General features: G+C 34.8%; 1 protein-coding gene across 5 annotated transcripts in view; it reads right to left on the bottom strand.

Moving 5' to 3' along the window:
- Positions 1 to 15,135, bottom strand: part of Diaph2 (diaphanous related formin 2) — a 629,631-nt gene that overhangs the window by 122,994 nt on the left and 491,502 nt on the right. For all 5 annotated transcript variants that reach the window (XM_076918875.1, XM_034485231.2, XM_034485232.2 and 2 more), the window contains one exon: positions 10,305 to 10,400. In XM_076918875.1, the coding sequence (XP_076774990.1) occupies positions 10,305 to 10,400 (96 nt within the window). The remainder of the gene's footprint in view (positions 1 to 10,304; positions 10,401 to 15,135) is intronic.

Genomic DNA, 15,135 nt, shown 5'->3' with positions numbered 1-15,135 from the left:
GCATCTACCTTAAAGCTCAAAGTTGCATTGGTCAAAAGAAGCAAGGTGGCATGATAGCCTGTAAAACCACTGCAGCTGGAATATTTCTGAAGTAGGACACTCAGCAAAGGGCACAGGCTATTAATGTTTATAGAAACATCATTTTTAATTCCTTTGTGAAAGATTTAGCAGCTTAGGGGAAAGATGCAGCTAAAGGGGAAAAACCAGTATGAAAGAAGAGCTCTGCAAGGAAATTTGCTTAAACTAATATTAGAAAGAAAATAATTCAGAAATGGTTGCCTCTAATAATCTCCTACCCCAAGGCTAGAAGAAAAGGTCATAGCTAATTGGTACAAAAGCATCTCTGGATACTTAGAAACTGATACCCAGTGATGAATTTCACCCAAACACTACCCTTTACCTGCAATTAAGCCAGAACAGATATCACAAATTATAGCCACCCCCCACCACCACCAAGAAAAGATAACATGGCACATTTCAAAACTGAACTTCTTTTCTGTTTAAAAACATTTCAAGTCACAATTAACTTTTATAACCCAATGAAGTAGGGGGACAAAAGCATCATAATGATAGAGAACAAAAGTCAAGTAGCAAAGTAAACTGAAGTCATATAATAGTAAAATATTTATTTACGTAATTTCATTTAACACAATCACAATTAAAGACAGTACTTTTCTAGCACCATGCTGGTTTAAGTGAACAGATATATACATACTGCAGAGCCTCCCTATAACTTTAATTAGCCTTTATATTAAGAAGAGAAAGAGGAAGAAGAGAAGGAAGAGGAGGAGGAGGAGAAAAAGAAGAAATGCAAAAGGCATATATTTTCCAAATATCAGAGAAATCTGAACATATTAGTTATCTTATAAGGGGCGTACTTTTTACAAATTTTGTTTTATATACCTAGTAATAAATACTTCTCCTTAGAATAGAATTTAATTATGACCTGTCCCAGGAGGAATTACCATTTTATTTGGATGACTTGTTAGAGAAAAAAGTAAAATAATAAATCTACCCACTTGCTCATTGAAATCTAGAACTTCTTCCTTTTCACTGAATTCATGAATATCTGTCAACACACAAATGCATGTATATTCTGAACAGACACCTTCCCTTTTAAGGGTGATATGTGTGTGTGTGTGTGTGTGTGTGTGTGTGTGTTGTATCTGTGTGATTTTTAGAGAATAAAATATACAGACATTCTGTAATTGTTTGTATTAATCATGGATGCAATAGTGCAATAATTTAATTATTGACAAGATGCCTTACTGACTTTCACAAGCATTTCTAGAGATCATAAGGTCACAATATGAAAATTGTCAGGAGCTAAGAGTTCTGTCCAGGAATTTTTCTCTGTCTCTTTCAAACATCTTTCATTGCCTCCTTTCTGCCACCAAAATCAGGATAATTTTGCAGAAAGTAAGAGAGGGTTTGTTTAAAACAATACATTGTCAGTCTTACCTCTCTATCCAAGGACAGAACAAACAATGTTAGGGCAACTAGATTCCTCTGAGTTTTTCTAATTTTTTTTAAACCCATGGTCATTGTGCAGAATATAAGATTGAGAAAATGGAGACAAGGAACAGTTTTGTGAAGAACAGAGTGAATGAGGAATGAGAGTAACAAAAACATTCTACCACAGATTCTGAGAAGGAAGAAAGAGTTGTGCAAGGGACCCAAGAGTACACAGCACAGAGAGCACAAAGAGTAGATCATAGAAGCATAAGAATAATGTAGAATACACAGATCTGGGCAGATTGCAACTTGTCTTTCATCTTAGCCTACCAGAAGTTTTCATTCTACATAAGATATGAAATTCATCAATACTATTTATGGTAACTGAAAATAAATATTCAGATTGACAGATGGGAACATTAGCCTTTTCATGTGTCCTTGAAACACATTACACATAAAATTAAACATTTTATTATTATTATTTATTATTTTATTATTTCTAATAGAGATTCATAAAAATCTCACTATGTTGGAATCATATTTTTAAATTTATTTTATTTTTGGCCCACCACTCACTAATCTGCTATATTCCATCACTAAATATGAACAGCTCCTGGATCCTCCACATTAGGGTTCTTAGGAACATTAATCAAATCTTTTAATGCTTGTAATTAATGAATAAGAGTTAATTTAAATTTGCACAAAAATAAAAACTTATATATACATAATAGAAGTTTTTTTTAAACATCATTTTTTCCCATTCTCAGCAAAATAATGCTTATGGTTGGTCCTAACCCTTTGTTAATATGTTGACAAAGTTACATATAAAAAGAAAATGTATTAAGTACCATGATTTTAATGAGCCTGTCACTTAAGGTATTACTGATATATACAATTGACATGTTGTCTCATGTAAAATACATACTAGACTATCCATGTAGAATCATATTGCTTAACTATAGGGTAGTTTGAAGATAATCTATCACTTACTTTATTAGGAACCAAAGTAAATATTTAATTTTGTGCAACAGTTATATGTTTATTAATTATCTAGTATTAATAATAATTTTTCAATACAGAAAAAATTCATGCATGGTAGTATTAATTTTCTTAACAACAATATGAAAATCATCTACTTTTTGTTTTGTGTCTCATTCTTTGTGTCCAGGATGTTCCTTTCTGAAAACACTGCAGAGTTGTAAATAATGTATGAAAAAATTCCTTGTTCATTGCCCAGAGATACTGTATTGCTTACCTACAGTGTACCACATCTATGCTAGACAAACAAGAGATCAGGCCACTAAATCTAAAAATCTCAAGTTAAAACCTCCCCAAGTGGAAAGGGAAAATACCATCTTGGATTCCAGAAGGCCTTTCAAACAAACAGCTTAAATCCTTAAGATGCGCCTACATACCAGATTAAAACCCTTTAAACTTCAGAAAGGGCTGTTCTCTTGAGGAATTTAGGGAGAACACTGAAAACAGAATTAATTGCTTAATGTCATCTCTAAAGGCTCACCACTTCTTAATCTTACTTCCTGGTCTTAGAGGGCAGATTAGCAAACACTGATGAGAAGACAGTAAAGCAGAAACAAAAGGCTGCAACCATCATTCTAATTTTCATTTTTTTTTTCTGAGGGTAACTCTAATTGGCACTTTTGTGGAACAAACTGTGATTTGAAGATGAGAAACAGGTGTCAGTCACATTCAAGTACAGTGGACATAAGAGTGGTGGTATACAGTTATATTCATTTTTTTTTTTTTATCAGGGCCTCGCTTTTTTTCTTCACTTGTCAAGATTAAACATTACTGAATAGAAGGTCATATAAAGGTACAAAGGACATATACATATACTCTGCTTTCATGGAATTCCACTCAGAGTGATGTTGATTCATATTTCTAACAGATAAGCAAAAATGAAATTTCTGTAGAGAACATCATTAGTATCTGCTTAGAACAGTTTTGCATATAAATCGGGCAGAAAACAATGTGTGCTCAAAGCTTGTCTACTAGTGGTCAAAGAATGATCAAGAGTAGACAACATAGTAATCCTTTATTTCTCACCTCCTTAATGCAAACCTAAATCTGATTAATCAATACATGTGTACATAAGTTCCGAAAGTAAAATGTAGCTTTCATTGAGAAATGAAATAAAAGGAAGTCAAGAAGAGCAAACATTACACAATGAATATAGGTATATATTTCATCTTATAATTTATATGTAGTTGTAAAAAAACAAATCTTAAGTACTCAGTCTTAAAAGTTAATAGCATTTTGGAACTCATTGCAATCTGAAATCTATCCTATCTCAAATCCCTACTCGACACCTGTCATACCTCTTTAACATATTCTTAAAATGGTTTTTAAGGTTACCAATAAATTCCTGATAGTTAAATCCTTCTCTAAAAAAATTTAATGTGGTGTTACTATAGTTTAAAATGGTTTCAAAATCATTGTTATGACTTAAAACTAAAATGTCGCCACAGGCTCAGTTTCCATTTTGTGGTGTGTATTCCAAGAGCCTAATCCTACTGGATGGTTGGTAGTAACTGACTACTAAATATTACTTGGATGAATGTTATACTGTTGTTTTCCTTGGTGGTTTTATTACCTTTATTTATCAGAACTTCAACATAATGCACAAGATAATAAGTGTGCTATATACTAAACAGGGTTTGGTAGGGTAATATAATATCTACAATTTATAAAATAGAAACTAATGAATTTCATAGAAGGGAGGTCATCTTGGGTGCAAAAGAGCTTAGAATAATTGGGAATCTTAACCTAGCAATACTAAACTGAGAAACATAACATTTTCAGAGTTTAGTTATTCAAGGATTGAGGCTACTCCTAAGTGCTAGGATCTATCATGGGCTTGTCTTTAGAATTTGCCTAATAAAGTAACATCTGATGAGAAGGGCTGTGACTTAAACAGAATGTAGTTCCTCTACAATTCTGTATGGCTATGACACATAAGCAGTGCTACTTGGTGCAACAGGGGTGTACAATTACAGAAGAGAGAGGCATCCTGCCCTCACTTCATCTATGACAACCATGAAGTTCTGATATCATGAAGACATAAGAGTCCTAGTTGTTAGAGTAAGCAGCAGGCATGGGGATGGATGTGTGTTACAAGGGAAAGGGTAGTGCGTGCTTTAATTTTGTTTATGAAGTGACTCCTGAGAACATCAAGAAATGCTTCTGATGCCCATTCCCGTAGCTGAAGTGCTGTGTGTATAGACGGAGACAGAGCCAGCAAAACTGCTTGGATTTATGTGAAGCGGAGAGGACTGGGAAAATGTGAGCTTTATTTAGAATAATATTTTTTTCAAACACTTAGAGTTGGTTCAGTCCTCTGCTATATATAATATTGTCTCTTGTCTCCTGTCTAGTCTCAAATGGCAAATTACAGCTTCTCACTTATACTGTTGTTACCTTGTTAATATATAAAAACTAGGAGTGAGTATTTCCAGAGTTACTTGTTCTTTCAAATGTAGCTGTGTTGGTCGCCCAAACTGAAGCCAAAACACATTTAGTTTCTTCCTCTGTTTAATTTCTTCACTATGTTTCTCTCACATTATTAATGCCAGAACTATATATTAAAATCTAGCTATAAGCAAAATAGCTACATTAGATATCTCTTGGAGAGACACCCCTTATATTTATTTACAGTGGACAAAAAAAGAAGTTGTTGGTTTGGCTGGAACAGAGAAGCCAGATCTAGATTTCTATTGCTATTTAGTAGAAAAAAAATCAATGTGGAGTTATATATTTGTATTTTAAGTATATTTTTCCTTCTTATGATATCTTTTTCTATGTCCTTTTTTCTCTGAAGCTTATGTCTGACCTTATTAGGATCAAATCAGGAATATTCACGGCAATTCTCTCCAACGAGAATTATAAACATACTGAAATTAAATGGTAACAAAGGATATAACAAAGAAAGCCAATATAAGATAAGCACATTTTAGTTGATAAATCTATACTTAATTGTTAAGGGAAAGCAAGGTGGTTCTTTTATGTACTAAATTTTGAGAAAAAAATGCTGTATTTTCGGGACACAAAGGAGAAATGATAGAGGTTAAGGGAAATTTCTTTGACTCCTATGGCTCATGAATACACTATTTTTATCTTGATTACAAAAGACTACATTATAATTTAATCACATACTTGACATTCTTGTTTTCCCCAAAAGTATTTGAGCTCCTCAAGGCAAATATCTTGTTTGGTTTTACTGCTGCAGCACCTAAGTCTACGAATGGCACTAAGGAGACATTTAATATCTCTACAGCTGAAGTGATACTATCTGTGTCTAGAGCTTCAATATTTCTTCTCAATTCTGTGACAGTATTAAAGATGTATTGTATTAATTAATTTATTTATTTGTATGGGTACATGTTTGGACAAGTTTGTCTGTGTCTGTCTGTCTGTGTGTATGTGTGTGTGCATTTGTATGTACAGTCATGGAGGCCAGAGGTCAATAATAGGGTTTGTCCTCAATACTCTCCAAGTCAGTTTTGTTGTTGTTGTTTTAGAGGAGGGGAGACGGTAGGATATCTCTTTTCTATTTGGAAATTCTTTAATGTTTTACTTACTTATTGTGTGTGTTTGTGTGGGTGGGAGTTGTTCATGAATGCCATAGCCCAAGTAGGGAGGTTAAAGGACAACTTTTAGGTGTCAATTCTCTTCTTTCTTCATGAAGGTCTTAGTGATTAAACTCAACTTATCAGGCTTGACTACGTTCTCCATACCCAATGAGTCATCTCACCTGCCCCAGAAAAGGTCTTTAACTGAACCTAGAGTTCACTTATCCAATTCAGGGAGACCAGCTGCCCAGCAAGTCTCAGAGATACTCCTGCCTCCATCTCTACAGCTCTAAGTTCATAGGCACAAGCTACTGCATGTAGCTTTTAGTTGGGTGTTGGTGATCTAAACTCAAGTCATCATGCTTGCACAGTAAGCACATTATTAACTGAGCCATCTCCTCAGCTCCAGAGTGGGCATATTTTTTTTTTTTTTTTTACAAATCAACACGAAGCAGTTAAAAAGGCAAGACTCTTTGTATGTGTAATAGAGTCAAATGTATCCCTTGCTGTAGCTTACATGTTCTGATGCATACCACTGATAATGTTCCTATCACTTAAAAATCCTTAACTTCCCACTCTCTAAAGGATTTCATGCTAATACATTTGTCTCTGACCCCAGTATTTCATGATGTGTCACAAACTTATTTTTCAGAGTTATCTCAACATCTTTATGCTTTTTATATCCTTTTGCTTCTATGCTACATTGTTTGCTATTGTGAAAAAGGCTTGCTGATTTTTTGTCTCCATGTTTTTCTTTATGACATTTCATTTTGAGGAAACCATGACCCTCACTTCCAACTCCCACTGCTAAAACCCCTACGCATTCTTCAATATTTTTTTTCTATGATTATTTTTCTGATATATCCAATAAGGCATGCTATCTTCTTCCTCTGAACTCACATAGTATATTATTAACACCTGTTGTTTAATACCTACTATCTTTTGCATTATTCTGTAGTCTTTCTGTGCTTTTTACCTTTCAAGTAAGATACAAGGGTTTTATAAGTAAGGGAATCTTATCTTAATTATTTCTGCATCTTCTATCATATCTAGTATAGCACCTTTCACAGAACACATGTACAACAAATTAATGACTATTTAGGGCTCATTTCCCTGAGCTTGATATCAGCAAAGTCTGTGAGGTGGGTTACTATTCAGTCTGTGTATCAGTACAAACCAAGTAGTTATCTGTTGCCCTGTGAATTTTGACTGGTTAGAGCATACATCATACCTACTTATTGATATTTTTAGTAACATTTGTGATATGGGAGTCTATCCTCAAATATCTTACAGTGCTTCAGCTGTCAAGTAGGCATAGGCCTATGTTATTTGATAAAGTCACAATTGGGAGATTGTCAGATTGTCTTGTGGTCATGTTTGTGGGACATTTTCTTGATTGCTAATTGATATGAGGCTTCAGCCATCTGTGGGGGAGGGGTACCACCCTTGGTCAGCTCCAGGTTCCAGCCTTGAGTTCCTGTTTTGGCTTCCACTGATGACCCATTGTATCTTTTAAATTAAAATAAACCTCCTTCCCAAGTTGCTCTTGATCATGGTGTTTTATCATACCAAGCTAGGACAATCCTCTAAATAGAAATGGTGTACACTCAATGTAATGAACCAGAGGCAATAATTGGGAATTCTTTCTTATTTGCCTATGATGCTCCGTGTGTGTGTGTGTGTGTGTGTGTGTGTGTGTGTGTGTGTGTGTGTGTGTGTGTAAGGGGGGGAGTTCTATGGTGAAAACTGGTAATTTAGGGAACTAATCATATAATTTACCAACACTTTGATTTTCTAGTGCCTCCTGTGTTTGGACATGGAATTGAAAAGAGTTTTCGAATTAGAACCTCAGTGGTACATCTCTGGGTTTGCAGATAGTAATTCTATCTGTGAGTGGTGATAGTGGAAATAACAAGCACAGTGGTAGAATGGTTCATTTTCATTGCTCCTGGTCATTTGGCTGTATTTTGAGATGATTATATTGGGGGCTGGGTGGTCTTTTCAAACTTTTTCCTTCCTTGGGCAATTAATATTTTTCCTAATTTTGCTTTTCTGCTTTTATCTTATTATCTTGACATGGCAGTTATTGTAAATGGCCTAGAATTGCAGTGTAGAACTGGAGAAAGTTTCAGAATATCAAATCAAGGTGATATTGGAATGGAACCAAACCATGTAACTAAGAAACTACGGAACTGACAGGCCAAGGTGATCAAGCTCAGAAAGGAAAGACAGGCAGAGACCTACAGAAGTCCCTAGTTCTGCTTCTAGAAAGAGGCAGGGAGGACTTTTTAGTTGTAGTTGGCTTATGATTCATTTTCTTCCTCACCTTCCCTACCTCCACAGTCCTTCTAGTTTCTTTTTAACTCAGGATGTCTGTTTTGGCTGTTGCTACTAGGAAGGACTATCAGAAAGATAGATGGACTATGTTTTGTTGTTGCTTATACAGGCAATCTACACTCTAAAAAGATATTGCAATTTTGAATACATGGAATCAGTATAATCACAATGTTTCTGAAGATATTCCTGGTGTTTCACCGTCAACAGCACTATATTGTCTTAAGTACCAAACATATGGAAAATCCATTGAATGAAAGATCTCCCTATTGCACATATGCTCTCTGGAATCAGAGTGAGGTATGAGACTTACCAAGCAGGGGCTTTAATAAATGTGTATGCTTAATATATATAGACCAGAAAGTAGTAAAACTTTTTTGATGGCCCAGAATAACATGATTTAATTTTGAAAACTTATTAGTTTCTTAGAAGAGAAATATATTGATGACAACATTATTTCAGTTTGCTTTTTACCAACTAGTATTTCTAGTGTTACTCCTAATGGATGGAAGAAGCCTCTGATAGCATGGAGTCACCATTTTACACAGATAGAAGATGGAGGACTGACTGTCTCCTACATGTCTGAGGGTACTTCTCTTAGCCTCTGCCATATAATATTATTTTACAAACTTATTATGAACATATGAACAGGTTTTTAAAAATTCTTTTCCTAAGTTTTACAAAATTGTTAAAGAGCATCTTTAATGACTTTATATACATAAAGTGTTCTCATCTGCCAATCAAAGAACTATTCTCCCCTCAATCAAATCTTCACTAAGCTAATCTCTATAAGCCTTCTATGTAGGGCAAATGTGGAACATTAACCATTACCCAAACAGAACATTTAGCCAAATGGGAAAAAGATTAATATAACTTACATGGGATATAGCTATGAATTTGAGCATTGCCCAAAGCTTTTTTGGACAACTCAGCATTGAGTACCACTCTTTCTTTCCATTTAATGAATTTCAATGGCTACCAGTTTCTATTAATTTATTAATTTACAGTAACTTTAATTTACAGTAACCTTAACTCCAAACACTGAACATTTCTGGGGAGTATAAACTAGTTAAGTCAAATTATACTAATTTAAATTAAGTATCATTTGCATATTAGATATTACTTTTTCTTCTTTTTTTCATTACTTGTCCAAATAGCTTTATATCACAAGAAGGGGAAACTTAAAATGAACATGCCTAGTTTTTTTTCCTAGATAAAGAAAGACATGAAAAGAAGATATGAAGAAGTGATCCTGGAAGGAGTGATCAGACAAGCAGATTTGGATCACCTTAAAGCAGTTACAATTTCTCAGACTCACATGGTCTCAACAGAGGCCAAGTTCTAGTTGTCCTGCTTCCCACTGCAATCAGCTTTCATACCATAACCTTGTCTGTTACAAAACAAAACAAAAACGGAACAAGCAAACAACTGCTCCAGTACTCTCTGAGTTTTGAGGATCATGGCGATTCTCCCACTATTAACAATACTAAATGAAAACCAAAACTCAGCTGTAGAAACAAAAACTCAGCTGTAGAAACAAACCGTGACTTTGTTTCCTTATCTGTGAAGAGCTAATATAATACTCTTGAGTCAATTACTTTTAATGATTTAATTACATTTATGGTTTTTAATCACCTTCTACCCAAGCCTCACGCTCATAAAATAACAATTAAAATATTTAATATTAAACACAGTGGGAGTCCTTATTTCTGATTTTTTTTTTTCAAAGCACACAGTGTATAAGATATATTTACAAGGTTAAAACCTGCAAACCTATTAGGGACCTGCTCAGCTTTCACACACGACCTAATATCAACTGAGAAAAGACCATGTTTCTGAGAAAGTCCACTTTCCTTTTATGGAAGATGGCCTTGATGCAGAACATTCACATATCACCAGACTATGTATGTAAGCTAAAGTGGAGCTTACCTGGATTCCTTGGAATTCGCTTTCTGCGGTCTCTGAATGCTGCACCTGACTGTAGGGCTTCCAGAAGATTATCCATCACTCCAGTCTCATCACCCTCTGGAGGATGAGAGAAATCAGAATTAATCTTACAGCAATTAAAGTTAAACTACAGGAAAATAAAGGGGAAAAACTCCTGTCAGATTTACATAATACCCTTAAATTAAAGACATATATCTGTTTTAACTTAATGGCTCCTGTCAGTTTCTAGCATCACAGACTACTTTGCTTATTACGCACCATTAAGCAAAATTCATGCCAATCCCACTGTTCTTTCAACTTAAAGACCTTGTCTTTTGTATTATTGATGACACACTCAGTATGCAAATAAACAGTAGCTGATCAGCTACTGCTGCCTTCCTGTTAAGATTCTTCTAAGATATTTCTAAGCAAGAAACCACTGACCTGGCTTAATGCAATCAATGTGCAGGGTGCGATTTGATGAAGCAGAGTTATACAAGGTTAAATACTGATTGTATTAATACCGTCAGCATCCAACCATCATCTGCGATTATCTCAAAGAGCACTATTTGCAAAACACATTTGCATTCAATTCTTACCTAATCCATATCCTTTACTCATTTTAAATTGCTGACATTCTATAAAGAAAAGGTGACCACAACACTGAAAGACCATATTTTATATTGAGAGACATCAGTCAAAAAACCAAAATCTCATTTGCTTTTTAGAATTGCTGGTGTATGCCTAAAGACTTTTCTTATAGGAATGAACATACTCAAAGAATGTTCATGGAAATTCCTAACAGGAACAACATTTAAGATATTACACCATAATACTTAAATATACGTAATACTTAATACGTAATACTTAAGTACTCTTACCTTTGACAACTCTGGCCATCAAGCACATCCCTGATATTCCTGTTCCCTAGCTTTTTTTGAACTATTATGATATAACATATTTCTGATCATCATTCCTTTCCTCACTCACATATTTACATATTTCTCCAATGTTTACCTTTCTCAAGATTTACAGTCATGCCAGGGTGGTAGTGGTGCACAGCTTTAGGCCCAGTACTATGGAGGTAGAGGCAGGTGGATTTCTGAATTTGAGGCTAACTTGGTCTACAAGAGTGAGTTTCAGAACAGCCAGGGTTAAACAGAGAATCCATATCTTAAAAAAACAATAACATCATCAAGAAGAAGATTATAATCATGTAACTACTGCTTATCTGTTTATGTTATGTTATATTTATCTATGTCATAAACCATTATAAGAGTCAAAGTTTTTTCTCTCATTATCCAGTACTCATGTCCTGGGGGTGATACTGTTCCTGTTGACAATACATATACTATATAGTGCTTCTAAAACCACAACAGGAACAGCAAGAACAGATGTTGATAAATATCTCACACTTATCAAAGAGAAGAATGACATTTCTTCAGTCCATTACATTTTCATCTGCTCCATGCCAACTTTAGAAGAAACTGAGTGATTTTCATAGAATGTCTAACCTTCACAGATCTAAGTTTTACAAATATAATCAAAGAACCAATCTTCATTCCTTCCAAAACAAAATGAAAAACACTATGTTCAGTGGAAAAAATATTACTTTTAATTTTGAATGAATTTCAATGGAATTTGGTTTGTGATTGATTTGTGTGAGAATGGGAGTTCACTTAAAATTTCCAAGTTTGTTTATGAATTCATATTTATATGTAATTAGTAGTGAGTGACTTTTTATTGTGTATGAAGTTAACTCAATGAGAAAACATGTTCCTTTTCTATTATAAAAGAAGAATATTAAACAGAGAAAAGCTGCTTTTTAAAAACTTACAATACTTATTTTGCCAAGTAAGGAATATCATGAGGTAATTTTGTAATGCTGTTTAGGCACTGAAATGATTATATGTGGGCGTGGCTGAGAAGTAACAATCCACAGTTCACTTTATACTCTCTTATCACACAATTAGTCACCAAGAACACGGAGGAGCTAGGCAGGCTGCATGCAGTTTCAGGCCTCTGTGAGCAGTTTATTGTCTGATGAAAGGAAAGGCGTAGGTGACACCTTCTGCCTCATGTTTCCCATGGGATTTATCATTCAGTAGTTGGCAAAGCTCAGTTTTCAGCATTAAAGTTAACCTACACAGTATTGACTTATTTCCCCAAAAGTGTTTGGAGATGCCACAGATTAAAATAAACACTAGGTAAATTAATATTCTCTGGTATGCTTTTGTGCAAAACTATTCCCTGGTGGCTAGCACATACTGATGTGAGAGAATTCTCTATGGGCTTCTCACAATTCTAAACATTTTAAAAGTCTATTTTTATAGCAATAGTCTTACATGACACAGAGCTTCTATCTAAAGTGAATGATAGGTTTGCCTGCTTTAAAAAACAAGTTATATGTTTCTCCAGGGCAAATGCTTTGCATTGAGTTCATTATAGTAGATTAGGGATTTCCTAAAGGTAGGGATCCCCTGGAGAGTTACAAAGCCACTGTATATGTACCACCCACCTTACAGCATCTTTGTACCCCTCTATGGAAGTTGAAGAGCAAAGAAAATGATAAGAAAATGAGAATATATAACTCATATTACTTATTATACTATGTGTAGCAGTTGAATGTCTGACCTCTGAGTTATGCATCTTCCATTAATGTTGTTGCTTTACTGTTTATGATTCTTAGCTTTCATTCTGGTATCAAACATTGTTAATTAGAACATTTCCTCATTTATCTATTAACTAAACAGTGTAACGGGTGCTTCTATTATTGAAAATGGCACACTAGTTCACTAGGCTTGAGAATTACTAATCTAAACATACTATTAGTTCAATGTACTTTATCTTAAATGCTTGGGAACAGGTGTTTTAGTTTTCACAGTCTGTTAGATTTTATAATATTTTTATATTATTTGTGTATATTTTATCAGTTGAGCATACCTAATCCAAAACTCAAATCTTTTCAAAAGTTTCCGGTTCTGGAGAGGCTCAGATTAAGGATGTAATTTCCTAAAATCTTAAAAACCTGAGCATGACTTCATTTTAGTTTCCTCAAATTTTCCATTTATAACTGAAGATCTCTGTAAAAACTGAAGAAAGTCAACATCAACTAGTGATAAGTGATCCCAAAGAAACAAATGTTTCTTACTGAGGGTAAGGCCCTTCTATATGAGATAGTATTTGTATATATTAAGTTTAAAAATTCAACTATGCTTTCTATGAATTAGACAAACAGGGATAGAAGTTATCAATCAGTAGGGCTTAAATCAAGCCCCCCCCCAATCATTAAATTTCTGTAGTAATTTAGGTATTGTAGTTACATGTAAATGAAAGAGAAATAGAACCAAGCCATTAACAATTATAACTGGTTTAAAGACAGTCAGATTTAGACTGTAACTCAATGCATATTTGTGTGTGGCCATTCTCTTTCTATATATGATGCAAGTATACAAACTTACAAATAGTAAAACCTGAAGATCTCAGGTGTACAGTTTGAGGTGTTTCAACAAACTGATATATACCCATGTAAACCACCACCATCCACGGACATAATCACCCTCTTTTTCTTATACCACTTGAGGTAACTTTTGATTTCTATCACCTAATATTACTTTTGACTATTGTTATTATATGCTTTACAAGTTTGTTTTTGTATTTATTTTTACTATGGGTGTTTTAGTATGGGTGTTTTCCTGCATGTGTGTTTGTGTACCATGTGTGTGCCTGGTGACCATGGAGGGCATAAGAGGGTGTTGGATCCCTGGAACTGGAATTACCGATGGTTGTGAATTATCATGTGGGTGCTAGTGATCAAACTCAAGTCCTCTGGAAGAGCAGGCAGTACTCTTACCAGCTGAGCCATCTCTCAAGCCCTTTCTTATTATATATTTTTATGGTTCTGGGGTTTGAAACTGGGACTTTGTGCATTACCACTAAATTCCATCCCTACTTGCAGCCCATACAGTTCTCAATGAGGAAAAGAGTGGAGGTCATTTTGAATTAGCATAGTCACTTGAGAGAAAGTAAGTATGGCCAGCACAATAAGCCACAAAAAGAGAAAGACCTGAAAGACCCACAGTTACAATGAGATGGAAATGATCAGAGAACAGATCTAAATGGGTTTAAACTATCAAAGCGAGCAGATCCAAAGGGCTTCAAGCGACTCTAAAAAAATCCATGGTTAGATCTTCAGGAGGAAGTGCACTGAAGGTGACATTAAGACCAGCCTCATAGCAGTTTACAAAAAAAGAGCAGCATGGGAGAGAAATCAATTGTGAAAAAAGAATAGAATTTAGTCCGCAGTGGCATATATTGTTCTGCATATAAGCCTGGGCCTACTTAGCTGGTCCATTTGGACACTTTGGTAAAAGCCTATGTAGAAAAGTCAAACTGGTTTTGTGAGCAAGGTCATCAGCAGTAGTAAACAGAAGCTGACAGCATAAGAAGGCAGTGACAAGTGGAATGCAAGAAAAAGCAGTGTTAGATTCAAGCTTTCTCATACAATCTATCACGGTCCAGATTAAGAACATGTGCATGATGTATGGATTTGCACATGACACGGAATTAGAAGACTGCTCACTTATCAAAGAAGAAGCAAACAAAATCCTTTCTCAGAAATCAACAACAACAAAAAAATGAAGGCCCTGGGCTGATAAATAGCTCTCATAGTTTAACTTGGAACAACAAGAGGAAATAAAGACCAAGAAAAGCCCCTGCAATATAATGAAAACAGTACACCATGCTGCAAACATTAATGTCTCTGGCTAAGCCTATGAGTAGTGCCACAAGTGAGTCACAAATAAGAGAAATCAAACTGACTTCACAGATGTAA

Source organism: Arvicanthis niloticus, chromosome X, assembly GCF_011762505.2.
Source record: "Arvicanthis niloticus isolate mArvNil1 chromosome X, mArvNil1.pat.X, whole genome shotgun sequence".
NCBI lineage: Eukaryota > Metazoa > Chordata > Mammalia > Rodentia > Muridae > Arvicanthis > Arvicanthis niloticus.
This window is presented reverse-complemented; position numbering and strand designations above follow the sequence as displayed.